At 45.4% G+C, this 19,945-nt stretch overlaps 1 protein-coding gene across 2 annotated transcripts in view; it reads left to right on the forward strand.

Moving 5' to 3' along the window:
* Positions 1-19,945, forward strand: part of pgm3 (phosphoglucomutase 3) — a 122,008-nt gene that overhangs the window by 61,418 nt on the left and 40,645 nt on the right. For both annotated transcript variants that reach the window (XM_078230032.1, XM_078230033.1), the window contains exon 8: positions 3,902-4,000. In XM_078230032.1, coding sequence (XP_078086158.1) covers positions 3,902-4,000 — 99 coding nt within the window. The remainder of the gene's footprint in view (positions 1-3,901; positions 4,001-19,945) is intronic.

Genomic DNA, 19,945 nt, shown 5'->3' on the forward strand with positions numbered 1-19,945 from the left:
TCTAACACCTGGCCTGGTTCATTACCCAGTCCCAAATCCAATGTGGCCTCGCCTCTTGTTGGTCTATCTACATACTGCGTCAGGAAGCCTTCCTGCGCACACTGGACAAAAACCGACCCCTCGAAAGTACTCGAACTATAGCTTTTCCAGTCAATATTTGTAAAGTTAAAGTCCCCCAGTACAACTACCCTGTTACTTTCGCTCCTATCCAGAATCATCTTTGCAATCTTTTTCTCTACATCTCTGGAACTTTTCGGAGGTCTATAAAAAAAAACTCCCAACAGGGTGACCTCTCCTTTCCTGTTTCTAACCTCAGCCCAAACTACCTCAGTAGACGAGTCCTCATCAAATGTCCTTTCTGCCACCGTAATACTGTCCTTGACTAACAATGCCACACCTCTCCCTCTTTTACCACCTTCCCTGCACTTACTGAAACATCTAAACCCCGGAACCTGCAACAACCTTTCCTGTCCCTGCTCTATCCATGTCTCCGAGATGGCCACAACATCAAAATCCCAGGTACCAACCCATGCTGCAAGCTCACCCACCTTATTCCGGATGCTCCTTGCGTTGAAGTATACACACTTCAAACCGCCTTCCTGACTGCCAGTACACTCCTGCGACTCTGAAACCTCATCCATGACCTCACTACTCTCAACCTCCTGTACACCGGAGCTACAGTTCAGGTACCCACCCCCCTGCTGAATTAGTTTAAACCCTCCCGAAGAGCATTAGCAAATTTCCCCTCCAAGATATTGGTACCCCTCTGGTTCAAGTGCAGACCATCCTGTTTGTAGAGGTCCCACCTACCCCAGAAAGAGCCCCAATTGTCCAGGTATCTGAATCCCTCCCTCCTGCACCATCCCTGTAAACACGTGTTCAACTGCTCGGTGAGCACTTTGGTGACAGTGACCACAATTCGATTACGTTTACTTTAAGATCTGGTTGTCTGTAGGGATTCACATTCTAATCCGTATTCTGTAACTTGATTTTGTGTCTGTGCCCTGTTTGAGAGCACATTTCCACTCCATCTGACGAAGGAGCAGCGCTCCGAAAGCTAATGGTATTTGCTACCAAATAAACCTGTTGGACTTTAACCTGGTGTTGTTAAACCTCCCTCTTAGCCAGAGAGGAATTTTAAAAATTGTGTTAGAGCCCCTGCAATCTCCTTCCTTGTCTCCCACAGCACAATTTATCTGGACCTTGAGATTTGTCCACTTTTAAGTCTGCCCCAATATCTTGTCCTTCCCTATGTCAATTTGCTGCAGAACCTCGCAGTCTCTTTCCCTGGATTCCATACCTTCATCCTCATTATCTTGGGTAAAGACGGATGTGAAGTAATCATTCAACACTCTACCAATGTCCTTTAGCTCCGCAGATTGCCCCCTTGGTCCCTGATGGGCCCATCTCCTTCCCTATTTATCCTCTTCCCATTGATATACTTGAGAATATCTTGGGATTTTCCCTACTTTTACAGCCAGAGCTTTCTCTGCTTTTGTAATTGCTTTCTTAAGTTCTACCCTGTACTTTACTAATGCCTCTGCATTTCTCGCCTTGTACCTACTAAAAGCCTTTCTTTTCCTTCTCATCGAATCTTGAATGTCGTTACTCCTTGAACTCGTTACTCCTTCCTTTCTGCCTAGAGGGAACATGCTGGGCTTGTATCCTCTCCATTTTCTTTTTGAATGTGCCTCTTTTGTAGATTTCCCCACTAGTAGATGTTCTCACTCTACCTTGGCCAGATCCATTTCTCAGCCGTTTGGCTAAGATCGAGCGTCAGATCAAGCCCAAGATGGCGATGCCTTATCTTGTCAGCTTGGATCTTGTTTGTCTCTCTCATGGGGACCATGAATTGGATTCAGTTAGAATTTTTTATTTGTTTTTTGGAGCAAGCAAGTAATGGATTTGGATTTGCCTGATCCATTCTGAGCATTGGCTTTGTATCTTTAAGGATGGAGTAAAATAATTTTTTAAAACTTATATCTACCATGTTGTGGTCACTAAAATGCTCCCCCACAACCACCTGCCTGGCTTCATCCCTCAGAATTAGGTCCAGCACAGCTCCTTTCCTTGTTGGACCATCTACATATTGGCCTAATAAGTTCGCCGGTATACATTTCAAGAAATCCACTCCATCCCTTAATACTATGTTTCTCCCAGTTAATGTTGGGGAAGTTGATTTCACCTACTCTAAGGAAAAACACTGAGAGAGCTTTAGTGATAGGTGACTCAATTTTAAGGGGAGCTGACGTGCATTTTTGTGACCGCAAACGAGACTCTTGAGTGGTATGTTGCCTCCGTGGTGCCAGGGTTAGGGATGTCTGAGTGGCTGCAGAGCACTCTGAAGGGGGAGAGTGAACAGCCAGTGGCTGTGGCACCAACAATGTGGGCAGAAAAAGGAATGAAGTCCTGCAACAGGAATTTAGGGAGTTGGATAGTCGAATAGAGAACAGGACTGCTAATGTTGTAATCTCTGGATTACTTCCAGTGCCACACACTACTGAGTATAGGAACAGGAAGATGGGTCAGAAGACTGCATGGCTAAAGGGATGGTGAACGAGGGAGGGCTTTAGATTTTTGGATCATTGGGACACTTTCTGGATGGGTTGTACCTGAACCAGAGCAGGTTCAATATCCTTGCTGGGAGATTTGCTTGTGCTATTAGGGAGGTTCTAAACTAATTTGGCAGGAGGATGGGACACAGAATAGATGTACAGTTGGGAGTGAGGTTCAGTCAAATATCGAAGGAAAGCTAGGTCAGTCCAACAGGCAGAGAAGGCATGGGCATGATAAGGCGCAAGGGAGCATTGGAAGGCTAAACTGAATCTATTTTAATGCAAGGAGCCTCTCTGGTAAGGCAGATGAACTTAAGAGCATAGATCAGTGTGTGGAAATATGATATTGTTGCTATCACGGAGACATGGTTGAAAGAATGACGGGACTGGCAACTCAACTTTCCAAAGTATACAAGTTTCAGGTGTGATGGGAGGGATGTAAGAACAAACAAAGAAAAGTACAGCACAGGAACAGGCCTTCTGGCCCTCCAAGCCTGTGCCAATCACGATACCCTAATTAAACTAAAAAAAAAAACCACCTTCCCTTACTCAGTCTGTATCCCTTTATTTCCTCACTATTCATGTACCCATCCTGATGCCTCTTAAATGTTGCTAATGTACCTGTTTCCACCACCACCTCTGGCGGGCGCGTTCCATTCAGCCACCACTCTCTGCGTGGAAAAACTTCCCCTGCACATCTCCCTGAAACTTCTCCCTCTTACCTTGCTCCTGTGCCCCCTTGTAATTGGCACTTGCACCCTAGGAAAAAGCCTTTGACTATCCACCCTGTCTATGCCTCTCATAATTTTGTAGACCTCTATCAGATCTCTCCTCAGCCTCTGTCTTTCCAGTGAAAACAATCTTAGTTTATTCAACCTGTCCTCATAGCCAACACCCTCAAGACCAGGCAACATCTTGGTGAACCTTCTTTGCACTCTCTCCAAAGGTTCCACTTCTGGTAGTGTGGTGACCAGAACTGCATGCAGTACTCCAAATGCGGCCTAACCAAGGTTTTATATAGCTGCAACATGATTTCCCAACTCTTGCACTCAATGCCCTGGCTGATGAAGACAAGCAAGCCATATGTCTTCTAAATCACCTTGCCATCAGTGCTGCACTTTTAGGGAATTGTGGACCTGCATGTCCAGATCCCTTTGTATATTAATGTTCCTAAGGGTTCTGCCATTTACAGTATTTGGTATTTGATGGTCGGCATAGACATGATGGACCAAAGGGCCTGTTTCTGTGTTGTATGACACTTAGGTATCAGTAGACAAATGAAGTGTCAATATAGACATGCCTGCATCTGTTGTCTGATTTCTAATGTTTGTTATTGTTTTTCTTAGGTTCCTGTGTACTGTGTGAATACGGGAGTGAAATATTTGCACCATAAAGCTCAAGAATTTGATGTTGGGGTTTACTTTGAAGCAAATGGCCATGGCACAGTGAGTGACAGTTTGAATGGCGAGTTCTGCTGGTCTGTTTTATTGAAGTATTCATGATATTTTGAGTGACTATCTGTGCTGTTGATTAAAGACTGAATTTATGAAATACATAAGATTTAAATTGTAGCCATATAAGTTGACATCACGCATTCTGTTTTTTTTTGCTACTTTCCCCAAATTATTGTTTATTTGGTGGGAATGAAAAGGGTGCATTCTTCCAGAGAAAAATATTGGAAACAGTTAGCAGGACTGTTATACACTTTGTTTTAGTAGTCAGGGAAACATTGCCTAGTCCTAAGGCTTGGATGCCTGACTGCTCATTTATCTGAGGTATGGTCATGGTTAGAGTGAGGTGATAAAGGACAAAGCACTTTACCTGTCTGAAGCAAGTACGTGACAATGCACTTCCAAAGAAGGTCATATGTCCTCTGTGTGCCTTGTGGAGATTACTTTTTCATATTTTAAATTTTAATATTTTAAATTTTAATTTAGTCAGCTTGCTGTGACATAAGACATAGTCACTGCATTCTGTATTTATAGTGGAAATAGAAATAACATCTTTATTTACCTTAGCAACCTATCAGATGGCAGAGGCAGTTGAAGATAATGAAAAATCTTGAAATCACCAGATGTCATTTCTCAGATAATATTGTAACACTCGCAGAAATCATTGTGGAATCTACCATTATTAATTTAATCCCATTTTCAGTTGGATGCTCTGGAGACATGAAGATGCAGTATTTCTTTGTAACAATATAAAAGGTATTCAAACTCAATAGAAAAATTAGTGTGGTGGTCAAGTAATATGAACGCAGGAATAGTTGGGTTTCCACGAACTCTGGCACTGCTTGTTTGCAAATCCTTTTAATCCTGATAAATGGCTCATTATCACTTTATACTGGACTGTATACTCTGTGCTGTGTCATAGAGGTATACAGCACAGTAAAAGGCCCATTAACCCTTTGTGTCTGTGCTGGTCAAAGACAAACCACCTAACTATTCTAATCCCATTTTCCAGCATTTGGCCCACAGTCTTTTACCCTTGGCATTGTAAGTGCACACCTAAATAGTAAAATGTTACGAGAGTCTCTGCCTCCACCACCCTTCAGGCAGTGCGTTCCAGACTTCCACCACCCTCTGGGTGAAAAAGATATTCTTCAAGTATCATGTAAACCTCCTGCCCTTTACCTTGATCTATTCCCCCGAGTAATTGATCCCTCCACCAAGGGGGAAATTTCTTCCTGTCTCTCTATGCCCCTAATAATTTTATACATTTCAATCATGTCTCCCCCTACGCCAAGCAAAACAACCCTATCCAATCTCTCTTCACAACTATAAAACTCCAGCCCATGCAACATCTTCTGTATTCTTTCCAGTGCTATCACATCCCTCCTATAATGTGAATTCATTTTTGGTAAGTACTGATGACAGAATGCCAAGGAGTGTCTCGAAAGTCCTCAATAAATGCTCCTCTTGATCAGTTGGGCCAGTGGGCTGACGAATGGCAGATGGAGTTTAATTTAAATAAATGCGAGGTGATGCATTTTGGTAGATTGAACCAGGGCAGGACTTACTCGGTTAATGGTAGGACGTTGGGGAGAGTTATAGAACAGAGAGATCTAGCGGTACATGTTCATAACTCCTTGAAGTGGAATCACAAGTGGACAGAGTGGTGAAGAAGGCATTCAGCATGCTTGGTTTCATTGGTCAGAACATTGAACACAGGAGTTCGGACATCTTGTTGAAGTTGTACAAGACATTGGTAAGGCCACATTGGAATACTGTGTACAGTTCTGGTCACCCTATTATAGAAATGATATTATTAAACTAGAAAGAATGCAGAAAAGATTTACTGGGATGCTACCAGGACTTGATGGCTTGAGTTATAAGGAGAGGCTGGATAGACTGGGGACTTTTTTCCCTGGAGTGTTGAAGGCTGAGGGGTGATCTTATAGAAGTCTATAAAATAATGAGGGGCATAGATCAGCTAGATAGTCAATATCTTTTCCCAAAGGTAGGGGAGTCTAAAACTAGAGAGCAGAGGTTTAAGGTGAGAGGGGAGAGATACAAAAGCGTCCAGAGGGGCAATTTTTTCTCACAGAGGGTGGTGAGTGCCTGGAACAAGCTGTCAGAGGTAGTAGTAGAGACAGGAACAATTTTGTCTTTTAAAAGCATTTAGACAGTTACATGGGTAAGATGGGTATAGAGGGATATGGGTCAAATGCGGGCAATTGGGACTCGCTTCAGGGTTTTTTTTTAAAAAGGGTGGCGTGGACAAGTTGGGCCGAAGGGCCTGTTTCCATACTGTAAACCTCTATGACTCTAAAACGGTACATTTGGAAGCACCCAGGTTGGAGCTGGGCCTTCAACATGGTGATCTGCTTGGAGACTAGTCCCTGGACCCGGTGCTCTTGAAGGCAGGAGATCACTGCAAACGTTATCAAACTGGCAGCCAATCTTTTGAAAAACAGGAAATAGGAGTAGGCCATTCGGCCCTTTTGAGCCTGCACCACCATTCAATATGATCATGGCTGATCATGCACTTTCAATATCCCACTCCCGCTTTCTCTCTATACCCCTTGTTCCCTTTAGCCACAGGGGCCACGTCCAACTCCCTTTTGAACATATCTAACGAACTGGCCCCAACAACTTTCTGTGGTAGAGAATTCCACAGGTTCACAACTCTTGACTGAAGAAGTTCTTCCTCACCTCTGTCCCTTATTCTTAGACTGTGACCCCTAGTTCTGGATGTCCCCAACATCAGGAACATTCTTCCCGCATCTAGCCTGTCCAGTCCCATCAGGAGTTTGTCAATTCAATTCATCTTTATTGTCATCGTATAATGCACAAATACAAATGCAACGAAAAGTGAGCTTGCAGGCTCCCAAGATGCAAAGAAGAAAAACACAAATGCAGTAGTCATAAATAGTGCCAATACTCACTAAGTGTATACATGCATATTGCACAATGACCATCGCCTGGGAATACTTTAAAGGACGGAGTTCAGATGGGTAACAGCTCTGGGGAAGAAGCTGTTCTTGAGCCTGGTCGTACAGGCTCAAATGCATCTGTAGCGCCTCCCAGATGACGGTGGGGGGGGCAAACAATCTGTGGTTAGGATGGGTGGGATCTCTGGCTAAGAAATCTTCACAGACAGCGTTTGTGATAAATGTCCTGGATGGCTGGTAGCTGAGTGCTGATGACGTAATGGGCTGTTTTGACTACTTGCTGCAAAGCTTTCTGGTCAGAAATGGAGCAACTGTCATACCACACCATAATGCAGTTTGATAAGATGCCCTCTATTGTGCAGCAGTAGAAATTTGAGAGAAGCTGGGGGCACAGGTTGGCTCTCTTTAGCCTCCTCAGGAAGTATAAGCGCTGTTGAGCCTTCTCCACTAGGGAGGTGGAGTTGAGGGACCATGAGAGGTTCTTTGTGATGTGGATGCTCAGGAATTTGAAGCTGCAGACCCTTTCCACCTTTACCCCATTGATGTAAATGGGGGTGTGTGTGCTGCCTCTGGACTTCCTGAAGTCTACAGTGAGTTCTTTGGTGGTCTTAGTGTTGAGGACCAGGTTGTTTCCAGCATCCCACATTGCCAGATGTTGGACCTCCTCCCTGTAGGCTGACTCGTTATTAGCGATCAAGCCTACCACCATAGTGTTGTTCACGAACTTGATGATGGTATTGGTGTAATGGACAAGCACGCAGTCATAGGTGATGAGGGAGTAGAGAATGGAGCTCGGCATACATCCTTGAGCCCCGGTGCTCAGGGTTAGGGTGGGGGAAGTGAGGTTACTTAACCTAACTGACTGGGGCCTGTTGCTTAGGAAGTCCAGGATCCAATTACAGAGGGAGGTGTTGACTCTTAGGTTATGGAGTTTATGGACAAGCATGGTGGGGATGATGATAAATGCTGAGCTGTAGTCAACGAATAGCATTCTAACATAAGTGCTCTTGCCTTCCAAATGGGTCAGAGCGAAATGAAGAGCAGTAGAAAAAGCGTCTTCCGTTGACCTGTTTGTGCGATAGGCAAACTGGTGCTGGTTGAGGTTGGCAGGAACATTGGCTTTTAGGTGAGTCAGGACCAATCTCTCGAAGCAGTTCATTATGATGAGGGTGAGTGCAATAGGGTAGTAGTCATTCAGGCTCATCACATTCAATTGCTTCGGCACAGGAACAATGGTTGTGTATTTGAAGCATATGGGGACCACCGTCCGGGTCAGTGACAGGTTGAAGATGTCAGTAAAGACCTCAGCCACTGATCAGCACATGCCCTGAGTATCCATCCAGGAATGCCATCTGGGCCAGCGGTCTTGCGAGTACTCACTCTGCACAGAGTACCCCTTATATCAGAGGTAGACAGTGTGAGCACCTAGAATCATAGAAACCCTACAGTGCAGAAGGAGGCCATTCGGCCCATCGAGTCTGCACCGACCACAATCCCACCCAGGCCCTACCTATTTACCCGCTAATCCCTCTAACCTACGCATCCCAGGACTCAAAGGGGCAATTTTTAACCTGGCCAATCAACCTAACCTGCACATCTTTGGACTGTGGGAGGAAACCGGAGCACCCGGAGGAAACCCACGCAGACACGACACAGACAGTGACCCGAGCCGGGAATCGAACCTGGGACCCTGGAGCTGTGAAGCAGCAGTGCTAACCACTGTGCTACCGTGCCGCCCAGGTCATCCAGTGGTAGTGAGGCCTTAGTGGCTGGTTCCTTGTTATCCATGTCAAAGCGAGCATAGAGGTTGTTGAGCTCATGAGGGAAGGAGGCATCATTGGTCAGGGGGCAGATGTTCTTGTTTTTGAAATCTGTGATGGATTGAATGGCTTGCCACATGCGCCGGGGGGCTGTATTGTGGAAATGGCCCTCAACCTGTAGTATGTGATTTCATTTGGCATTCGTGATGCTTATTTTCAGATTAGACCTAGCTGCATTGTAGGCCACAACGTCGCCAGATTTGAATGCTATGTCGTGTATTTTCAGCAGCAAATGGACCTCCCCATTCATTCAAGGTTTTTGGTTGGAGAATGTTGGAATGTTCTTGTGAGATATGACATTCTCTACACAATCGGGGGTATTGCTTTTATGTAGAGTAAGACTGTGGATATACATGCTCCTTAATGTCTTTGTGAGAGTCCAGTGTGGCTTCCCAAGCAAACATATTCCAGTCAGTGCGTTCAAAGCAGTCCTGAAGTTTGTCGAAGGCCCCCTGTGGCCATACTTTGACTGTCCTTGCAGATGATTTAATTTGTTTAATGAGAGGTTTGTATGCAGGGACTAGGAACAAAGAAAGGTGGTCCGACTGCCCGAGATGGGGGCAGAGTATGGCCTTATATGCGTCCACCATGTTAGTATAAATATGGTTCAGTGTGTTCACACCTCTTGTAGGTCAGGAGATGTTCTGGTGGAATTTTGGCTGTACAGTCTTGAGGTTTGCTTGATTAAAGTCTCCCGCCACGATGAATGCTCTGTCTGGGTGTGTGGTTTGTAATTTGTTAATGGCACTGTGTAGGTCTTTCAGTGCTAAAATTTAGCATTAGCATGTGGTGGAATATACACCATGGTGATGATAACAACTGTAAATTCCCTAGGCGAGTAGGAAGGCCTACATTTCACCATGAGGAATTCCAGATCAGCAGAACAGCTTCTCGAGTTTGTGTACCAAGCATTGTTGATATAAATGTACAATCCACCGCCTTTGCTCCTACCGGAGTCAACTGTTCGATCGGAACGGTAGACTATAAGTCCAGCTAGTTTGATAGCAGCATCGGGGGTATTGCTTTTTAGCCAGGTCTCCGTGAAGATCATAACACAGCAGTCCTTTATCCTTTTCTGTGAGGTGAATCTTAGTCTATAAGACCATAAGACATAGGAGCGGAAGTAAGGCCATTCGGCCCATCGAGTCCACTCCACCATTCAATCATGGTTGATTAGTCTGATCTCATCCATTTTATTTACCAGTGACCGAACGTTGGCCAGGAAAACACTTGGAAGGAAGGTTTTGTGAGGAGCACTCTTTAGCCAAGCATGTATCCCAGCTCACTTACCCCATCTTTGTTTACGTTCTCATTGCGATCTGCGTCGACTTCTGGCTGGGGATGTTAGCATGTCGGAGATTAGATCATTCCTGCTTGAATGTGAGTTGTGTGCATTCAGTCCCAATATCCAGAACTGCCTGACGGCTGTAGAATTTGTTTGCCCGTCCTCTCTGAGTGAACAGGCCGAGAACTAACATAAAAATAATAAATAGATAACATTGTCTTGGGAGACAAAGCCGTTGCGCCTATGTGCGCTACCATCTTGGGTAGTACCCAACATAAAACATATGGTTTATACCCAACATATAAAACATATTCTATATGTTTCTATGAGATTCCCCCTCATTCTTCTAAATTCCAGTGAGTACAAGCCCAGTTGACCCAGTCTCTCTTATGTCAGTCCTGCCATTCCGGGAATCAGTCTGGTGAACCTTCGCTGGACTTCCTCAATAGCAAGAATGTCCTTCCTCAATAGCAAGAATGTCCTTCCTCAAAACTGCACACAATACTCAAGGTGTGGCTTCACCAAGGCCCTGTATAACTATAGCAATAAGAAGTTTAACAACACCAGGTTAAAGTCCAACAGGTTTATTTGGTAGCAAAAGCCACACAAGCTTTCGAGGCTCTGAGCCCCTTCTTCAGGTGAGTGGGAATTCTGTTCACAAACAGAACTTATAAGACACAGACTCAATTTACATGAATAATGGTTGGAATGCGAATACTTACAACTAATCCAGACTGGATTAGTTGTAAGTATTCGCATTCCAACCATTATTCATGTAAATTGAGTCTGTGTCTTATAAGTTCTGTTTGTGAACAGAATTCCCACTCACCTGAAGAAGGGGCTCAGAGCCTCGAAAGCTTGTGTGGCTTTTGCTACCAAATAAACCTGTTGGACTTTAACCTGGTGTTGTTAAACTTCTTACTGTGTTTACCCCAGTCCAACGCCGGCATCTCCACATCATAACTATAGCAAGACATCCTTACTCCTATACTTGAATCCTCTTGCTATGAAGGCCAGCATGCCATTAGCTTTCCTCACCGCCTGCTGTACCTGCAGAATATGTTCAGTGACTGTTCCACCATAACACCCAGGCCACATTGCACTTTCTCTTTTCCTAAACTGCCACCGTTCAGATAATAACCTTCTTTTCGGTTCTTGCCACCAAAGTGGATAACTTCACATTATATTGCATTTGCCAAAAATTTGCCCACTCAACCAGCCTGTCCAAGTCACTCTGTAGCCTCTTAACATCCTCCTCATAGTACACACTGCCACCCAGCTTAGCACCGTCTGCAGATTTGGAGATATTGCATTCAATTTCTTTGTCTAAATCATTAATATGTAGTGTGAATAACTCTGGTCCCAGCACTGAACCCTGCGGTACCCCACTAGTCACTACCTACCAATCTGAAAAGGACACATTTATTCCCACTCTCTGCTTCCTGTCTGCGAACCAGTTCTCTATCCACGTCAATACACCACCTCCTAATACCATGGACTTTAATTTTGCTCACTAATCTCTTGTGTGGGACCTTGTCAAAAACCTTTTGAAAGTCCAGATACACAACATCCTCCTGGGGAGGAGGAGATCTCTGCCCTAAAGGAGCTTCGGCCTGTTAAGGTGCCTGGGCTTGATGGTCTTGGTGTGAATTCTATGAGAAATTCAAAAACTTGTTATTAGACCAATTAATTGGTGTGTATAATCATTCATTTGGCATAGATTTGCTACAGCTGTCACTCTGTGAGGTGAATATTTCCTTAATCCTGAAACCGGGCAAGAATTCAGAGCAGTATACCTTTTACAAATCCATTTCTTCATTGAATGTTGGTTTGAAAGTGTTGTTTAAGATTCTGGTGATGCGTTTGGAGGAATCCATAAGGATCTACAGGCATTTAGAGAGGCAAGGACTGATTAGGGACAGTCAGCATGGCTTTGTGAGTGGGAGATCGTGTCTCACAAATTTAAGTGAGTTTTTTGAAGGGGTAACCAAGAAGGTAGATGAGGGCAGTGCAGTCCGATGTTGTCTACGTGGACTTTAGCAAAGCCTTTGACAAGGTACCGACCGCAGGTCGGTAGATTGTTGCATAAGATTAAAACTCACGGATCCAGGGTGAGGTAGCCAATTGGATACAAAATTAGCTTGACAGAAGACAGAGAATGGTTGTAGGAGGTTGTTTTTCAAACTGGAGGCCTCGTGGATCGGTGCTGGGTCCACTTGCCATTTATATTAATGATTTGGATGAGAATTTAGGAGGCATGGTTAATAAGTTTGCAGATGACATCAAGATCGGTGGCATAATGGACAGTGAAGATGCTTATCTAGGAATGCAATGGGATCTTTGATTTGATTTATTATTGTCTCGTACTACTATACAGTGAAAAGTATTGTTTCTTGCACGCTATGCAGACGCGGCATCCGTTCATAGAGAAGGAAAGAGAGTGCAGAATGTAGTGTTACAGTCATAGCTAAGGTTTAGCAAAAGATCAACTTAATGCAAGATAGGTTCATTCAAACGTCTGATGGCAACAGGGAAGAAGCTGAGTCAGTTGAAACGTGCCCTCAGACTTTTGTAACTTTTTCCCGGTGGAAGAATGTGAAAGAGAGTATGTTCGGGGTGCATGGGGTCTTTGATTGTGCTGGCTGCTGTTCCGAGGCAGCAGGAAGTGTAGACAGAGTCAATGGATGGGAGGCTGGTTTGTGTGACGAACAGGGCTTCATTCACGACCCTTTGTAGTTTCTTGCAGTCTTGGATAGAGCATGAGCCATACCAAGCTGTAATACAACCAAGTTGGTGAGAGTCGTAGTGGACATGCCAAATTTCCTTAGTCTTCTGAGAAAGTAGAGGCGTTGGTCGGCTTTCTTAACTATAGTGTTGGCATGGGGGGACCAGGACAGGTTGTTGATGATCTGGGCACCTAAAAACTTGAAGCTCTCAACCATTTCTACTTCGTTCCCATTAATGTAGACGGGGGCATGTTCTCCTCTACGCTTCCCGAAGTCGATGACTATCTCCTTCTTCGCTTTGTTGACATTGAGAGAGATTATTGTTGTCGCACCAGTTCACCAGATTCTTTATCTCATTCCTGTACTCCATCTTGCCATTGTTTGAGATCTGGCCCACTACGGTGGTGTCATCAGCAAACTTGAAAATCGAGTTGGAGGGGAATTTGGCCACACAGTCATAGGTGTATAAGAAGTATAGAAGGGGGCTGAGAACACAGCCTTGTGGGCCATTGGCGTTGATGATGACTGTGGAGAAGGTGTTGTTGACTGTCCTTACTGATTGCGGTCTGTGGGTTAGGAAGTTCAGGATTCAGTCACAGAGGGAGGAGCCGAAGAGCTCCAGGCCATGGAATTTGGAGATGGGTTTTGTGGGAATAATGGTGTTGAAGGCTGAGCTGTAGTCAATAAATAGGAGTCTGACCGAGGTGTTGGTGGATGTTGATTGGGAGAGGATGTTCGAGGGTAAGTCCGCGTCTGGCATGTGGGAGTCTTTTAAGGAACTATTGATAAGGCTGCAGGATAGGCATGTGCCTGTAAAAAGGAAAGATAGGAAAGGTAGGATTCGAGAGCCGTGGATAACCAGGGAAATTGAGGATCTGATTAAAATGAAAAGGGAGGCGTACGTTAAGTCCAGGCAACAGAAAACAGATGGAGCTCTGGAGGAATACAGAGAGAGTAGGAAAGAACTCAAACGGGGAGTTAGAAGGGCAAAAAGAGGTCACGAGATGTTCTTGGCAGGCAGGATTAAGGAGAATCCTACGGCATTTTATTCATATGTCAGGAACAAAAGAGTTGTCAGGGGAAAAAGTCAGACCTCTCAGGGACAAAAGGGGGGAATTATGCTTAGAACCCAAGGGAATAGGGGAGATCCTAAATGAATACTTTGCATCGGTATTCACAAAGGAAAGGGACTTGTTGACTGGGAGTGTCTCAGAGGAAGGTGTTGACCCGTTAGAGAGAATCTCCATTACAAGGGAGGAAGTGTTAGGTTTTTTTAGGCAACATTAAAACTGACAAAGCCCCAGGGCCTGATGGCATCTATCCTAGACTGCTCGGGGAGACAAGAGATGTAATTACTGGGCCTCTGACGGAAATCTTTGTCTCTTCATTGGACACAGGTGAGGTCCCTGAGGATTGGAGGTTAGCGAATGTGGTACCGTTATTTAAGAAGGGTAGCAGTGATAACCCGGGTAATTATAGGCCGGTGAGCTTGACGACCGTGGTAGGGAAGTTGTTGGAGAGGATTCTTAGAGACAGGATGTACGCGCATTTAGAACGGAACAATCTCATTAGTGACAGACAGCATGGTTTTGTAAGAGGGAGGTCGTGCCTTACAAATTTGGTGGAGTTTTTTGAGGAAGTGACAAAAACAGTTGATGAAGGAAGGGCCGTGGATGTCGTCTATATGGATTTCAGTAAGGCATTTGACAAAGTCCCTCATGGCAGGTTGGTTAAGAAGGTTAAGGCTCATGGGATACAAGGAGAGGTGGCTAGATGGGTGGAGAACTGGCTTGGCCATAGGAGACAGAGGGTAGTGGTCGAAGGGTCTTTTTCCGGCTGGAGGTCTGTGACCAGTGGTGTTCCGCAGGGCTCTGTACTGGGACCTCTGCTATTTGTGATATATATAAATAGAACATAGAACATTACAGCGCAGAACAGGCCCTTCGGCCCACGATGTTGCACCGACCAGTTAAAAAAAAACTGTGACCCTCCAACCTAAACCAATTTCTTTTCGTCCATGAACCTATCTACGGATCTCTTAAACGCCCCCAAACTAGGCGCATTTACTACTGATGCTGGCAGGGCATTCCAATCCCTCACCACCCTCTGGGTAAAGAACCTACCCCTGACATCGGTTCTATAACTACCCCCCCTCAATTTAAAGCCATGCCCCCTCGTGCTGGATTTCTCCATCAGAGGAAAAAGGCTATCACTATCCACCCTATCTAAACCTCTAATCATCTTATATGTTTCAATAAGATCCCCTCTTAGCCGCCGCCTTTCCAGCGAAAACAATCCCAAATCCCTCAGCCTCTCCTCATAGGATCTCCCCTCCATACCAGGCAACATCCTGGTAAACCTCCTCTGCACCCTCTCCAAAGCCTCCACATCCTTCCTGTAATGTGGGGACCAGAACTGCACACAGTACTCCAAGTGCGGCCGCACCAGAGTTGTGTACAGTTGCAACACAACGCTACGACTCCTAAATTCAATCCCCCTACCAATAAACGCCAAGACACCATATGCCTTCTTAACAACCTTATCTACTTGATTCCCAACTTTCAGGGATCTATGAACACATACACCTAGATCCCTCTGCTCCTCCACACTATTCAAAGTCCTCCCGTTAGCCCTATACTCAACACATCTGTTATTCCTACCAAAGTGAATTACCTCACACTTCTCCGCATTAAACTCCATCCGCCACCTCTCGGCCCAACTTTGCAACCTGTCTAAGTCTTCCTGCAAACTACGACACCCTTCCTCACTGTCTACCACACCACCGACTTTGGTGTCATCAGCAAATTTGCTAATCCACCCAACTATACCCTCATCCAGATCATTAATAAATATTACAAACAGCAGTGGCCCCAAAACAGATCCCTGAGGTACACCACTTGTAACCGCACTCCATGATGAATATTTACTATCAACCACCACCCTCTGTTTCCTATCCGCTAGCCAATTCCTGATCCAATTTCCTAGATCACCCCCAATCCCATACATCTGGATTTTCTGCAGAAGCCTACCATGGTGAACCTTATCAAACGCCTTACTAAAATCCATATATACCACGTCCACTGCCTTGCCCCCATCCACCTCCTTGGTCACTTTCTCAAAAAACTCAATAAGGTTAGTAAGGCACGACCTACCTGCCACAAAACCATGCTGACTATCACCTATCAATTCATTACTCTCCAAATAACTATAAATCCTATCCCTTATAATTTTTTCCAACATCTTGCCGACAACAGAAGTGAGACTCACCGGTCTATAATTCCCGGGGAAGTCTCTGTTCCCCTTCTTAAACAATGGGACAACATTCGCTAACCTCCAATCTTCTGGTACTATACCAGAGGCCAACGACGACCTGAAGATCAGAGCCAGAGGCTCTGCAATCACTTCTCTTGCCTCCCAGAGAATCCTTGGATAAATCCCATCCGGACCAGGGGATTTATCTATTTTCAGACCCTCCAGAATATCCTGCACATCCTCCTTATCAACTGTAATACTGTCTATTCTACTCCCTTGCAACCCAGTGTCCTCCTCAGCTATATTCATGTCCCCTTGCGTGAACACCGAAGAGAAATATTGGTTCAATGCTTCACCAATCTCCTCCGGTTCCACACATAACTTCCCTCTGCCATCTATAACTGGCCCTAAACTTGCCCTAACCAACCTTCTGTTCTTGACATACCTATAGAACGCCTTAGGATTCTCTTTAACCCTATCCGCCAAAGTCTTCTCATGTCCCCTTTTAGCCCTTCTAAGCTCGCTCTTCAACTCCCTCTTAGCCAATCTAAAGCTTTCTAGTGCACTACCCGAGTGCTCACGTCTCATCCGAACATAAGCCTCCTTTTTCTTTTTAACCAACAAAGAAACTTTTTTGGTGCACCACGGTTCCCTAGCCCTACCAATTCCTCCTTGCCTGACAGGGACATACCTATCACAGACTCGCAGTAGCTGCTCCTTGAAAAAACTCCACATGTCGGACGTTCCCAGTCCCTGTAATCTCCTAGTCCAACCTATGTTTCCTAATTCTCTCCTAATAGCCTCATAATTACCCTTCCCCCAGCTAAAACCACTGGCCCGAGGTTCATGCCTATCCCTTTCCATCACTAAGGTGAACGTAACCGAATTGTGGTCACTATCACCAAAATGCACACCAACTTCCAAGTCTAGCACCTGGTCTGGCTCATTTCCCAGCACCAGATCCAATATAGCCTCACCTCTAGTTGGCCTGTCTACATACTGAGTCAAAAAACCTTCCTGCACGCTTTGAACAAAAACTGACCCCTCTAACGAGCTAGAGCTATAACAATTCCAGTCAATATTCGTCAAGTTAAAATCCCCCATAACAATGATTTGGAAGACTGTGTAACTGGTGTAATCAGCAAGTTTGCGGATGACACGAAGATGGCTGGACTTGCGGATAGCGATGAACATTGTCGGGCAATACAGCAGGATATAGATAGGCTGGAAAATTGGGCGGAGAGGTGGCAGATGGAGTTTAATCCAGATAAATGCGAAGTGATGCATTTTGGAAGAAATAATGTAGGGAGGAGTTATACAATAAATGGCAGAGTCATCAGGAGTATAGAAACACAGAGGGACCTAGGTGTGCAAGTCCACAAATCCTTGAAGGTGGCAACACAGGTGGAGAAGGTGGTGAAGAAGGCATATGGTATGCTTGCCTTTATAGGATGGGGTATAGAGTATAAAAGCTGGAGTCTGATGATGCAGCTGTATAGAACGCTGGATAGGCCACATTTGGAGTACTGCGTCCAGTTCTGGTCGCCGCACTACCAGAAGGACGTGGAAGCATTAGAGAGAGTGCAGAGAAGGTTTACCAGGATGTTGCCTGGTATGGAGGGTCTTAGCTATGAGGAGAGATTGGGTAAACTGGGGTTGTTCTCCCTGGAAAGACGGAGAATGAGGGGAGATCTAATAGAGGTGTACAAGATTATGAAGGGGATAGATAGGGTGAACGGTGGGAAGCTTTTTCCCAGATCAGAAGTGACGTTCACGAGGGGTCACAGGCTGAAGGTGAGAGGGGCGAAGTATAACTCAGATATTAGAGGGATGTTTTTTACACAGAGGGTGGTGGGGGCCTGGAATGCGCTGCCAAGTAGGGTGGTGGAGGCAGACACGCTGACATCGTTTAAGACTTACCTGGATAGTCACATAAGCAGCCTGGGAATGGAGGGATACAAACGATTGGTCTAGTTGGACCAAGGAGCGGCACAGGCTTGGAGGGCCGCAGGGCCTGTTTCCTGTGCTGTACTGTTCTTTGTTCCAGAGTTCAGTGCAATTGGGCCAGTGAGCTGATGAATGACAGATGGAGTTTAATTTAGATAAAGGCAAGGTGATGCATTTTGCTAGATCGAACCAGGGCAGGACTTGCTTTGTTAGGGCGTTGGGGAAAGTTATAGAACAAAAAGATCAGGTTCATAGCTCTTTGAAATTGGAGTCACAGTTGAATAGGGTGGTGAAGAAGGCATTCGGTATGCTTGGTTTCATTGGTCAGAACATTGAATACAGGAGTTGGGACATCTTGTTGAAGTTGCAGAAGACACTTGGAACACTGTGCACAGTTCTGGTTGCCCTATTATAGAAATGATATAATTAATCCAGAGAGAGTGCAGAAAAGATTTACTAAGATGCTACCGGGACTTGAGTCATAAGGAGAGGCTGGATGGACTGGGACTTTTTTCCCTGGAGCGTCAGAGACTTGGGGATGATCTTATAGAGGTCTCTAAAATAATGAGGGGCATAGATAAGGTAGATAGTCAACATCTTTTCCCACCGGTAGGGGAGTCCGAAACTAGAGGGCATAGGTTTAAGGTGAGAGGGGAAAGATCCAGAAGGACAATTTTTTCACTCCGAGGGTGGTGAGACTCTTGAATGAGTTTTCAGAGGTAGTAGTAGAATTGGGTACAATTTTGTCTTTTGAAAAACACTGCTACCAGAAGGTGGACTTCCAGAAAAAGTTCAAAGCCAACAGTAAAATCATCACCGTCGATGGAAACCTGGCCTCTGGGAAAGGTGCCTTGGTAAAGAGCTTGGCTGAGAAACTACATACGTTATACACCCGGAAGTTGATATCCATTACTGGGATTGGAAGACAGGCAATGGCCAGAAGTTAAGCTCTTTATTCAATGGCAACCGCAGTGTTCGAGTGAAGGCAACCGTCCAGCAGAGGGTAGCAGAGCGGCGAAGCTGATTGGCTGTTGCGGGCAAGATTTACATCGGTGCAGTCACTGCTACCAGAAGGTGGACCTCTGGAAGACACCCTCCGTGTTTGAATGAAGGTAACCGTCAAGCAGAGGACAGTAGAGCGGTGATGCTGATTGGCTGTTGCAGGGAAGATTTGCATAGGCGCAGTCACTGCAACCAGAAGGTGGACTGTGGAGGAACTGTTGTAAAGGGACAGTTAAACCCCAGAAACTACTTCAGTGTTTCACTACCTCCTCCTCTAACCAAAAAAAAAGTCACAGTGAGGACCACAAACCAAGGGAAAGGTAAGTTGAGATTCTTTTATCCTCTTACCTTTATAAGGGCAGTATGGAAGTTATGGTATGCTCCTCCTGCCAGATGTGGGAAATCAGGGAAGCAATCTAGTCTCCCTGACAAGTTTGTCTACAGGAAGTGTGTCCAGCTGCAGCTCTTCACAGATCGCCTTGTTTGGTTGGAGCAGCAGATGGACACACTGCGGCACTAAAGGGGGCAGAGAGTGTGATTGACACTAGTTACAGGGAGGTTGTTACACCTAAGGTTCATAGAAATCATAGAAACCCTACAGTGCAGAAGGAGGCCATTCGGCCCATCGAGTCTGCACCGACCACAATCCCACCCAGGCCCTACCCCCACATATTTACCTGCTAATCCCGCTAACCTACGCATCTCAGAACTCTAAGGGGCAATTTTTAAGCTGGCCAATCAACCTAACCCGCACATCTTTGGACTGTGGGAGGAAACCGGAGCACCCGGAGGAAACCCACGCAGACACGAGGAGAATGTGCAAACTCCACACAGACAGTGACCCGAGCCAGGAATCGAACCCGGGACCCTGGAGCTGTGAAGCAGCAGTGCTAACCACTGTGCTACCGTGCCGCAGGTAGATGGGTGACTACCAGGAGAGGCAGGAAGGTAGTGCAGTAGTCTCC

The sequence above is a fragment of the Mustelus asterias genome, chromosome 15, assembly GCF_964213995.1.
Source record: "Mustelus asterias chromosome 15, sMusAst1.hap1.1, whole genome shotgun sequence".
NCBI classification, from domain to species: Eukaryota; Metazoa; Chordata; class Chondrichthyes; order Carcharhiniformes; family Triakidae; genus Mustelus; species Mustelus asterias.